This window comes from Budorcas taxicolor, chromosome 23, assembly GCF_023091745.1.
Source record: "Budorcas taxicolor isolate Tak-1 chromosome 23, Takin1.1, whole genome shotgun sequence".
Lineage (NCBI taxonomy): Eukaryota > Metazoa > Chordata > Mammalia > Artiodactyla > Bovidae > Budorcas > Budorcas taxicolor.
The window spans coordinates 44465432-44478187 of NC_068932.1; the positions used below are offsets into that span (position 1 = coordinate 44465432).

The 12756-nt window shown below is 45.4% G+C and overlaps 1 protein-coding gene across 1 annotated transcript; it reads right to left on the bottom strand.

The window, feature by feature from the left end:
* Positions 1-3006: 3006 nt before the first annotated feature.
* On the bottom strand, positions 3007-10821 carry TEX36 (testis expressed 36). Its single transcript, XM_052660832.1, has 3 exons — positions 10771-10821; positions 3848-3979; positions 3007-3168 (listed from the first exon to the last, which is right to left on the bottom strand). Exons 1-3 carry the CDS (start codon positions 10819-10821, stop codon positions 3007-3009), a joined length of 345 nt encoding a protein of 114 aa, XP_052516792.1.
* Between the last annotated feature and the right edge of the window lie 1935 nt (positions 10822-12756).

Genomic DNA, 12756 nt, shown 5'->3' on the forward strand with positions numbered 1-12756 from the left:
CTATAAATTCTAGAAATTATATAAATTATAATATTCACAAATGATATAGTTATCCACATAGAAAATCCAAAAGAATCAACTGAAAATAAAATTTTATTTTTATTTTATTAGAATATTTTTTTAATTTATTCTAAGAAGTTTATCCAGGTAGTTAAATACAAGATTCACATATAGAAATCAATAGCCTTTTTATGCATCAGATAAAACTAACCAAAAAGTATAACTTAAACACACACACACACATACATTCAAAATAGCCACATTTCAAAGTACACAGGAATAAACATAGAAAAGAAACATCTCATACTTTTGTGAAAAAAATTATACAACTTTATTAAAGAATATAAAATAATATTTGAACAAATGGGGAGATATACCATGGTATAAAGATGTCAATTCTTCTATAAATTAATATCTCAATTCAGGGAAATTCCTATCAAATTGCCAGTGGATTTACTTGAAAGCTTATTCTAAAATTCACCTAGAAAACATGTAAATAGAAACAAGTTAATTTTGATACAGAATGAGGGCGACAGTGTTCCATTCAAAGGGTGATAGAAATGGCCCCTGAGTGGGAAAAGATGGTCCGCTTCACTAACAGAAAAATGCAAAATAAGATAACAAGATAGTTTTTGTCCTTAGATATCCTTCAATATCTAAAAGATAATTTTGGAGGGGGAGAGAAACAAAAACTCACAGATACTGTTGGTGTAAGTTTAATTGGTCCAGTCTTTTTTTAAAGGTGATTTGGCACATTAAAACCTTGTGCAAGTAATTCCCTGGTGGTCCAGAGGTTAAGACTCCATCCTTCCAGTGGAGGGGTTGCAAGTTCAATTCCTGGTCAGGGAACTAAGACCCCACATGCTGCACAGTGCAAACTGTTATACAAATAAACAAGAACCATGCATATGGTCCAATCCAGCAGTAACAAAGCTAACTTTCAGAGCTGACTCCAGAGTACATGTAAACACCCACCCAAAGTGCCCGATCAAGCATGTCATGTAGCGCCAAGCCTTTCCAGTTCCAAACTAGAAACAATTCAAGTGCTCATTAGGAAGACAGTTTTTTTTAAAACATCCAACTTAGGGGATATAGTGCAGTAGTTTAAAAAGCAAACCAACCTATTCCTATTGACGTTGCAAGAACTTCAAGATCACTTATGTACTGCAAGAACGCATGTTCTATGTAACAGTTTATGTTCAAAATCTGTACATAGCTGTGCACATACATATGATTGTAAATGTACAGAACAAAAACAAACAGTGAGCTTTTTTCTGGGGACAAGGATTAGAGATGCAGTAAAATCAGAGGGGACTCCAGGTTCCTCTATTTTGCTTGAAATTTCAAGATGAAAATGTAAGCCTATATTAATCATGTAGTTTTAAAACTCCCCCTGAAGTTAATGTGGCAATTTTTAAATTTAAGCACATTTTCCTTTCAAACATATTCATTTAAAATGTGTATATCATCAAATATCTTTATTTTATAAGGGCCTGAATATTTTTCAACCTTATTAAAACCATTAGAATATTTTCAAACCATTACAATATTTTCAATATTAAAGCCATTAGAATATTTGGGGGAGTGGTAAGGTTATCTGTTGCCATGCTGGTTTCTCTATATAAGGACTTTAATCTCTATGTTATCACTGCAAGAAAACATCATCTCAGCATTAAGGCACATGCAGTCTACATTCTCCAAATAATTGTAAACAAATCTGATATCGAACATCAGTGCTGCATCAGAAAACACATACTTGTAGAATGTCCAACGAAATACCAATATTGCAAAACATCAAGGATCTTTTGGAAGGGTTAGTGGAGAACTGGTCTTTTTGTTAATCAGGAACCTTACTTTTGGATTCTTTTTCCAAAACTCTGTATAGCTTTGCTGGGGCATAAATTTAAAAGTGTTCCATATCTCATGATGATGTCTTGGAAAGCGTCTGAAAATTGGGACCACCACAGCTTCCTTATAAACATATGATATTTGGTTATTTGAAAAGCCATCGAGACAAGATGGAACATAGTCACATGCCCAAAGATTGAAATTTCTTGAAACGTGTTGCCTTTTTTCTGGGGAGATCTTCTTACGTCCCAAGCCCTGGAGAAGGATCACAAGCAGATTAGGAGGAAGATATTCAAGGCCACACAGTTTGGAGGTCTTTAATAAAACCACCTCCATGACATCTTGTGTTTAAATGACCACTCTTACAGGAGGCATCCTTTACCAACTTTTGGGAGGCTGTAAACTGACACAACCTCATGATCTTCACAGCCTTCCACTCCCACGCAAGGGGCTGGGCTTCTAGGACACGGAGGACTGAAGCAGAGAACCCCAGCCTGGACAGCCAGGAAGCCCGAGTAGGTTCTCGACACCCAGGCGGCTGTATCCACCCCAGGCTGCATCCCCAGCACTCCATGGGAGGGCTCTTACTCCGAGAGGTCCGAGGATTCTCCCCCATCCCAGAGGATTCCCAGTGAAGGAAGCAGCACGTGGGTCTCTACCCACAGGCTTCCTCCTCAAATCTTACTATTGTGGCCATTAGGAAATTTACAAATTACATATGCAGCTCACATATCTATTTCCATGTCTGTGTTAACCACCACTAGCCAGCGCTATCAGACTTTGTTTTTTTCAGTGATGGGGAAACACCATCTCCAGGAAGAAGCTAACTGCAGTTAGTAGGGACTCCTTCATATCATGAAAACTCCCCATCCATTCCTTTGACGCCTCCTTGTGGGTCCTGGCTCTGCGGTCCAGAGACACACATAGGCAATCCTTCCTTCTCATGACAGATCTTCACAAAAAAAAGCTCACAAATTAGACAGTTTATGGGAAAGCACTTCGATAAGCATGAAATTCCACACAAAAAAAAACCTAGGCAGAAGGGAGGCTGGTGTGGATTTTGAAAGCCAAGTGGGAATTTGAGAGTTTACGCTTTTTACTTCCCCCCTGGTAACCTGTTATGAGGCTTTAATTTTACTCCAATTTTGAGGCCAGTCCTCAATCTTCACCAGGTCTCAGAAAATCAAGAGCCCTGATGTTGTTGTTCATCTTTTTAGCAATGTGGGGAGAAATACTCACAGAGTCAAGGTAGAACCCAGAGTCTTGAAAGCTGTGACGATTGTCATGAGCAGAGAAGGGGAAGTTGTTATTTACTGCTTGCTGGAAAAGAGCGAGGGGAGAGATAAAAAGGCACACATCGGAACCACAGCAGGCTTCCAGAACCTGCCTACAGTGGCCTGGAAGGAAGACGGAGGAGGCAGGTTGACCGCTAAGTGAGAACTAAACACATCCACAGTGATGGAGCAAACAGCACAGGGGTGAGGGGTCAGGTGTGTACATCAGCTCAAGGCTTTAGAACTCCACTTCATTGCCAGCTTTCTTAAAATTATAACAAGTTTTCTTTAAAATACCTTATTGAGAGGCAAGGCAAGGAAAGTCAGTAGGCATGGAATTGAAGGCTGGAAAGGAATTCTGAAGCCATCTTCTTCATCTGGCCAATAAGGATCCTAGTAGACCAGAGCTCTCTGGTCCAGGGCTGCTAAGTGTGAAGTCAACCCTGCTTCTACCACCGGCCATTTGCAGCCCCTTAAGCAGCTCATGAGCTGGCCAGGGAGGTAGAACATGCATGTTAAGAGCTCTGTTCATAGAAGAGTAACTTCATCTCTGGACCAGGAGGTAGTTCCTTCTAGAGAGTATTTGAGGAGCCGTGGTGACCAATTATGAAGTGAGGATGCTGCCAGAATGTCGGGATCCAGGGAGATCTAGTGAGCAGTTCCCTCCAAGCAGTACCACCCCCTTGGAGAGCCACGGGGGCGCGTGGCAAGCGCCCTGGACCCACCTTCTCCCGCAATTTGTAGATTGGCGGAAGCTTCTCCTCCACTTGCCGAGATAAACGTGGACTGTGGGACTCTTTCAACATCGTACTTGTGATGGATTCTGGCATCTTTTGTGTTAGTCCAATGTGAGGGAACTGGAAAAACAGCACACACGCCTTGATTAAAACCAGACACATCTGAATCTCAAAGCCAAGTATCAGGGCTTCCTCTGTAAAAGGATTAAAATGCAATTTGGGTGCTTCTGGCATGCGATGGAAATGGCATAATTTTCGTAATTTTCAAGTATCCTTTCCAAGACAAAAAATATTGTCATGGCCCAAGGCCACCACTGCCGGCCGTTTCAAGTTACAGGGGCCACCCTGCTGCTTGGAGCCTGGAAACGGTTCCACGGCCTGGTGAGGGGGGTGCGGTCCCACGGGAGGGAGCCAATGAGCTCCAAGGAGACAGAATGTGTTATCTGAGACCTTCCTGGTGGTCAGGGAGTGCCCCATACTCGGGGCCAAGCATTCAGCCTGTGTTCCCAGGGGTGAGCCAACCTCCTGCAGGTAGGGGGTGTATCTTAAGGCCCAGGAAGGTGAGAAGGGTTGCGTTGAGTCTCTACAGAAAATGCAGAATGGTAGAGGGTGGGAAGATTATTTGGATGCCAGGGGTGAGCTGGGAGTGGGCTTTCGTATCTCCCTGTGAACAGGCGGGAAGGAAACAGGACTGGGTCGAGAGAGGTGGTCCCGAAGAAGGTCTAGACTAACCCCATAGGGAGCTCCAGACACGGAGTGGCTTCTCAGAGTCGGCCTGATGGAGTGAGAGGACTGGCCCCTTGTGCGCTCTTGCCCATCAGTCACTGGGTAGGAGAGGAAGGTGGAGGACCCAGGAAGCAACTGACCTTGAGGAAGCAGCTCTTTTCAGCCAAGGAGTATCTAGGGTTGGACCCCTCCGCCCACCAAGCCACGCTCTCAGCAGCTAGGCCAGGAGTCCATTCCCAAAGAGGGATGTGGGTTCTGCTTGATAGCCACTGCAGCTCACCCCAATTTTACATAAACATTACCTCTTAAAAGCCACTCCTACAAAGTGGCCTTTGAAGTGGCGATCTCTAGGAGAGAAACTAAGATACAAACTGAATACAAATAAGATACAAACAGAAGGCAAGACCCCCAACTCATAGCAAAAATTCTTGCAAAGTGAGGTAACATAATGTGGCGGTGGGTCACAGACAATGAACTCAATGTCCCTGGGTCCAATCCCAGCTCTCTCTCCTAGAAGGTCAGCCTTCCGCAAGAGACTTATTTTTCCAGGTCCCAGTTTCTTTATCTGTAAAATGGGAATAATAATAACCTACTCGATACAGTGCATGCGTGCTAAGTTGCTTCAGTCATGTCCAACTCTTCCTGACCTCATGGACTGTAGCCCACCAGGCTCCCCGTCCATGGGATCTTCCAGGCAAGAATACTGGAGTCGGTTGTCATGCCCTCCTCCAGGGGATCCTCCGGACCCAGGGGCTGAACCTACGTCTCCTGTGGCTCCTGCACTGCAGGTGGATTGCTCACCATTGAGCTACTGGGGAAGCTCCACCTGACTGAGCAGATGTGATTAAAAGAGAAAAATGCTGCACCCAGAGAGTGTTCACTAGCTGTTGACAGGTTCTATTCTTGCTCACAGCTGTCCCCTCCCTTATCCCCAAGCCCACTGTCGCACCAAAGGCCAGTCCTTCCTTGTCTTCGGGATTACAATGACATTGGTTGACACTGTTGTTTTCTCCCATTCCTTCTCAAGTCATGATATAACTGTACATATAACTATGGCTTTTGTTTAATCTCCGCACAAGAGAGCATTTAGTATGCTACTATTTATGTCAAAAGGTGGAGAGATTATGTCGTCTGTATGGTACACTCAGTGGGGCATTGTTGGCAGAGAAAAAGCAATGGTTTATACAACACATAGCAATGCGGAAAAGAAGAAACAGAATGAGATCTGTAACCCAGCACCATTTACAGAAATAAATAATCCATGCACACAAAACAACACTACATAATTTACAAGAGCACATCTCAGTAACAGAGTTCCCATTAAACACGTGTGAGTGGCTGCCCATGGGGTGAGCAGAGCAGGAACAGGGATCAAGGGCAAGGAAGTGACCGCAGGAGCCAACCAACATCATGTGGACTGGCCCTGCTATGGATGGACGACAGGGTCACTTTGGAGGAGGGCACCAGGGAAAAGGAAGGCTTCCTTGCCATCGTTTAAACATTTCTTAATTGAGTGCCTCTATTCCATTGTCTCATTTTCCACAACAAAAATAATCGTCTTTGTTTTTGATTAGAGTTAGAATACTTGCTCATGGTGTTAATAGTTCGGACAATAAAGAAAAACACAAGGAAGGAATCCCATGCAGATTGTATCGGGCTTCCCAGGTGGTGCTAGTGGTAAAGGACCCGCCTGCCAATGCAGGAGATGTAGGAAACATGGGTTCCATCCCAGGGTCGGGAAGCTCCCCTGGAGGAGGCCATGGCAACCCACTCCAGTATTCTTGCCTGGAGAATCCCATGGACAGAGGAGCCTGGTGCGGTCCGTGGGGCCGCAAAGAGTCAGACACAACTGAAGCAATTTAGCACGCACACAGGATTGTGTTATAAATGTGATTTCAAAAAATTACAAATACCTTAAAAATTTTAACAGTTAACTTTTGGGAATTCCCTGACAGCCAGTGGTTAAAAAAACAAAAACAAAAACAAACCCAGTAACTTTTGGTTACCCTCTCCATTCTCTTCTTGTCATCCCAGATAAAAAAAAAATAATAACAACAATAGCTCCCATATATTCCTTCACAAACACCTGTACCTACAAAGGGGACTTACGCTGTTATACAAAAATCGGACCATATAACATACTATTTTGTACCTCGCTTTCCTTTTTTCCCATTTTTATTGGAGTATAATTGTTTTACAATATTCTGTTAGTTTCTGCTGTACAAGAAAGTGAATCAGCTGTGCTGCTGCTGCTAAGTCACTTCAGTCATGTCCGATTCTGTGCGACCCCATAGATGGCAGCCCACCAGGTTCCCCTGTCCTTGGGATTTCCTTCTCCAATGCAGGAAAGTGAAAAGTGAAAGTGAAGTCGCTCAGTCGTGTCCGACTCTTAGCGACCCCATGGACTGCCGCCCACCAGGCTCCTCCATCCATGGGATTTTCCAGGCAAGAGTACTGGAGTGGGGTGCCATAAGCATACATATATCCCCTCTCTTTTGAACCTCCCTCCCACTTCCCCATCCCACCCCTCTAGGTCATCACAGAGCACCAAGCTGAGCACCCCGTGCTCTACAGCACAACTTGCTTTTCTTGCTTAACATTGTTGTTCTTGTAGTTCAGTCGCTCAGTCGTGTCCAACTCTTTGCAACCCCATGGACTGCAGCACACCAGGCTTCCCTGCCTTCACTATCTCCTGGAGTTTGCTTAAATTCATCACTTAACAATATACCATAGAAATTTTTCAAAGTCAACCTACCCATTTCTAATTCATTCTGTATTATATATACATTTTTAATGGTTTTAAAGCAATTTTTAAGTAAGTATAAGTAATACAAAGGGCCTCCAAACTCAGAGCCTTTCCCTTTCCTCTACCTCCAACCTGCTTTTCCAAGTTATGGAGAATCAGGCCATGGGTAGGGAGTTTTTCTACATCCAGAAGGGTTCTTCTCACCAGCTGAATGACTTGAGTTCATTTGTATTCTGCAACACTATGGACTAAATCACTGTAAAAAAAAAATGGCTCTAGCATTTTAATTTCACTCTTTTAAAATATATATTTAATGGCTATAACATGATAGCTGTGAAATAAACCCTTCTGTTAGATATTGTAACCGTGAAATATAGCTTTTTAACTAGTTGGTGGTGAAATTTTTGCTGCATTCAATCACTCAATGACTGAAATATTAAACAGGAAGGTGAACGTGTGTGCAGAGTGCCTTTTCTACTCGGCAACAGCCAGATCACCACCAACAAGGTCAATTGTGAAATGACTGTCACCTCCAATGTGGCAATTACTGTCTCCCAAATGGGCTGCTGCTGACACAAAACCAACAATTTCTTTAATTTTCCCAACTCGTCTACAAGTTACTTAGGAAACTTCATGTCAGCTCTGTCCTTTTTATTCTCTTAGGTGCTGGCAGCAGAAAGGAGACCCACACTGTAGGCTCTGGTTAGACTTTGGGGAGATTAAGTCTTCCTTCCTAAACTGGTTCGTGGTACATTCCTAGGATCCCCAGCAGGAGGCGCCATGCTCTTTCTTGATGTCTCCCTTATTATACAACACTGACTTTGGAGTAGCAACATGGCTGGTTTAAGAAACACTTCCCGAGGACTTCCTTGGTGGCCCAGTAGTTAAGACTTCACACTTTCAGTGCTTCCACTGCAGGGAACGTGGGTTCAATCCCTGGTCAGGGAACTAAGATTGCACTAAGATCGAGGCTTAGTCGAAAAATAAAAACCCTCCTAAAACTCCCTTGCAGCTAAACTGGACACGTGACCCTTGAAATGAAAGCCTAAGTCTGTGGGTGGGGCTCCTGGGAAAGCGACTGTTTTCTCCAGGGGAAAGCGATTGTTTTCTCCAGGGGAAAGGTGCGGATGCAACTGACAGGCGCCTTCCATCCTTTTGCAATTGGACTTCCTCCTCATTTATCTGCCTGAGCTGACACCACACTGAGGGTGACAGGAGAGGCTGAGAAGAACCTGGGCCTCCAAAGACATCCCAGGGCATCTGCACCAGCCCTGAACTGCCTCCTTCTGCACTGGTTGTTGATTCCAAGCAGGGCCCTGGGGGCCTCCAGGCCCAAAGCCATTCTGTGTCCCCCCATTTCTTTGATGACAGGAAATAGGTTTCCTTTAGCCTCCAAGACTTTCCTGAGTTCTAATGGGCAGACTCAAGCAGTTGTTAATTAGGGAAGGGAAGGGATGTGAGAGAGGGAGAAACAAGTCAGAAGAAACCACTGTGTAGTCTTGGGGCAAGGTCCTGGTTCCTCACTGTGGGATGCACACCACAGCAGCTTTGAGCTCGTTTGCAAACACTGAAACCCCTCAGGAGGGAGAAGTCAGTGGTTAAGGATGGTATGCAGCCCACGAGGGCATCGACCTCAGACCAGTTGGACCTGAAGGTTGATGATGCTGACTCACACTTAGCTCACCACCAACCCATCAGAAGAATGTCCACAAGCTGATCACACCCTGTTTGTTCCATTATTATAAAATTTCTCACTATCATCTCCAAGCTGGGACATACATTTTCAAGGCAAGAGTTCACTGTGCCCCGCTTTTCCTGGCAAAGTTGTAAAGTTATCCTTTTTTACTTCACCCAAAATCCTGTTTCTGAGATTCAATTCAGCACCGGTGCACAGAGCAGCTGAGTTTTCGGCATCACTGTTACTCGAGGAACACAAACCCTTTTCTGGTGAAGGCTCTGTAGTCAGCTTTTTATAATACTATTCAGTCAAACATAATCCTGATGCTATAGGTGATAAAAAGAGGCCAAGCTCTTTAGTCTGAGAAGCTTACACTTGTTTCTTCCTGACCAGCTAGTGTATATAGTTCACTCTGTTTCCCATCTCACTTTTGCTGCCAGAAAACTCAGAGTCAAATTTGTTTGACTCCGAATTGTTTAAGCCATATGGCCTGCATATCTATGTTACATATTTCATATATTTTCCATTTTCTATGTTTCTATGTTATATATTTTCCCAGTCTCAGCCTCTTAAAGTATATTTAAACTGGTTCTGAGGTTTTATTTTTATATACCTTATACTTTATTTTGAATATTTTCCATTCATTACTTTAAACCTTTGTGGAATGGAGTAGGGTATACAACAGGAAAGAATATCAGTATAAATATATATCCTTTAGGAGCTGCAGGGGATTGGTTCTCCTCATCCCACCTTGTGGGTACCAAAGCCCAGAGATGCTCAAGTTGGTTAGTTTCCCTTTGTATCCATAGGTTCTGCATGGTGGACACACGGACTTATATCACATATATGCATATATATTATGTATATAATAGTTAGCAACGGTGCTTCCATGCATTATACTAAGCACCTTTGTATCCATTGTCTCATTAATCCTTACCATGGCCTCCAACCTCGGTATATTATGCTTCCATTTAACAGATAAAGAGACTGAGATTAAGCCTTCAGGCCCCAATTTTCCAAGATATTTTCCATTTTTTTCCTTTTAAACAAATTTTTAAAAAATTTTTCTGTGTATTACTGCCCTAAAAGAGGTTAGTAACACTGTTTTCTGTGATACAACCAGTGGGAAAAAAAGACAAAGATACCGGGTCCATGGGATTTATATTCTAGGAGGAAGAGAAAAGTCACACGTATAATAAATTACATAGTATATCAGAAGATGCGTGCATGCCTGCTAAGTCACTTAAGTCGGAACAGCTCTGTGTGTGACCCTGTTTGCCAGGCTCTGTGTGTGACTGCAGTTTGCCAGGCTCCTCTGTCCATGGGATTTTCCTGGCAAGAATACAGGAGTGGGTTGCCATGCCCTCCTGCAGGGGATCTTCCCGACCCAGGGATCAAACCTATGTCTCTTATGTCTCCTGTATCAGCAGGTGGGTTCCACCAGCGCCACCTGGGAAGCCCATGTCAGAGGATAGACGTTATGAAAAATAGAAAAAGCAGAGAAACACAGCAATTACTACCTCATGGACATTCACAAGATACCAGTCTGCTGAGTGGTTTATGCACAGACTAATTTCATTTGGTCCTCCGAGAATCAGATATGAGATTCCCATTTCACAGGTCAAAGAACTGACACGGGATGAAGGGATCTGTCAGACGTCATACTATGGTAAGTAGCAGCAGTAGGATCTGAGCTCAGCTCCGTGCCTGACCACACCCCTGTGGCCTGAGAAAGGCGAGAGAGGGCATCACCCTTCTTACCCATCTTCCGTCCTTGTCTAAGGGTGGGTTGAAGCGTCTCCCTTTGACCATTTTGTGCAGGAAACTGAAGGGGGCTGAGACTGGCTCTTATCCCTCCATGGCCTCATGAGCTGTGCGCCTGGGAAGCCACTCTTCCTTGTTCCTGGCCTCTAATTTGCAGGCTCTACCCGGAAGGGACGTCCGGGAGTGGTCCCTGTTGTCATAGCATCAGAGCCCACCCATCACAATGGGGCAGGAGAGCATGTCCTCCAGCCGCCCGAGGGCTCCTGCTGCTCCGCAGAGTGTGATCCCCCGGGTCCCAGGTGAGGAACCCCACACACAGGCCAAACAGGCCGGCACCAGACAGTCCTGAGACAGTGGCCCACGCCACACCCTCCAAATGCTCCCACGGATGACTTCTGCGTTGACTGTCTTCACGGCCACCATCTGCCCCAGCCTCTTGGTTTTCAGAGAAGTGAGCTGGCTCTGCCTTGCCTACAGCCGCGGCATGACGCCGGGTCAGGACCCAGGTCTCCCCACGGGCTCCTTTCACGGCTGCTTCCCTGCCCATTGGGGCTCGCTCACTGTGCGTTCACCACGCTGCATGCAACTGAGACCGTGAGGAAGAGGCAATCATGAGTCATTATTCAGGGCCAGGTGCTGTGCTGAGCACTTTTCCCATGTTTCATGAACCGTTGGTGTCTACAAATGAGGAAACAGGGCCTTGTACCCAGTGGAGGGGGCGCCAGGTCACAGGACATCTCCAGGGCCCGTGAGCCTTTCCCAGGGCCAGCTGGTCTCCCCCAGGCTGTGGCGGCAGCTCCTGAGGGCTAGCCTTCCTCCAGGGCCCGGACATGCAAGTCCAGCCTCGCTTCTCAGTGAGGTGACTTCCGCTTCCCTTCTTTCTTCCCTTTCTCTCTTTCTTTTTCATTCTCCCTTCCTTCCTTCTTTCTCCACTTCTTTCTTCATTTCTTCCGCTCCCTTCCATTCTCCTTTTGACCATTCTCTCAGCTACTCCACGTAAGAGTGAGTACGCATCTACAGGAGACTCTGCCCGGCTCTCTTGGTAGGAAGTTGTGTCCTCATCCCTCTCTTCTCCTAATCACAGCCAGGGTGTCCTCACAAGAGCTGCATGTCAGGCACACGGGACCACTCCTCTGGCCAGCACTGAGGGCCCAGGGCCTGGTGGCTCCTGGGGGAGATGCCTGAGGTGGAGCACGGACCAAGACCAGGCAGGTGTTAGTAACCAGCTCCACGTACAGACGGGGGAAAGCGAGTCTCAGAGAGGTGAAGGGACTCAGCCTCATCACACCACTAGTCCGTAGAAAAGTCCACGTGAGAACCCAGATGTGGTGCGGCCAAATTCAACGCCAGCATCAAACAGGATTCATTTCACCGCACTCCCCTGACCCTGTTTGAATTAGTGGGCAGTGAATTTACTAGGATTGCTTTTCATGCCACTTTTTCCATCTGCATGAAAGCGGGCCTGACTACACACCTGCCTGTCAGCCACGATCCCTCCCCACGGTGAGCTTGGCAGGCTGGGGGGTCAATGAGCCCTGTCGTATGCTCCTCTGCTGGCCCCCCTCCCCAGTGGACGCCCTGCCATGGAGCCCAGCACAGATGGGGAGGAGCAAGGAGGGCCGAACGTGGCTTCCTCCACTTCCCAAGACTGAGAGTAAAGCAATGAGGAAGGAGGGAGCCAGAGACAAAAATATCTAAAGCCAGCGCCATTTCCAACAAAGTGTTCTACGGGCATTCACTTTGTCTCCACCAACAGAGCAGAAAATCCTCTAGATCTGAAGTCTCATCTCTAAATATGTTCTCTTCTCCTCTGTAATTTAGTCTTCTGCTCTATTAAGCAAGGTATATGATCGCTGGTTAAGGTGTTTTCCAATTTCCCGCTTTTGAATGATGGTTTAAAATTCTCAAAAATGTGTCCAAGAAAAATCAAAAGTGAATAAAGAAAACCCAGCCAGGAAAAATGAAATACAGTTTTTCTTCAGC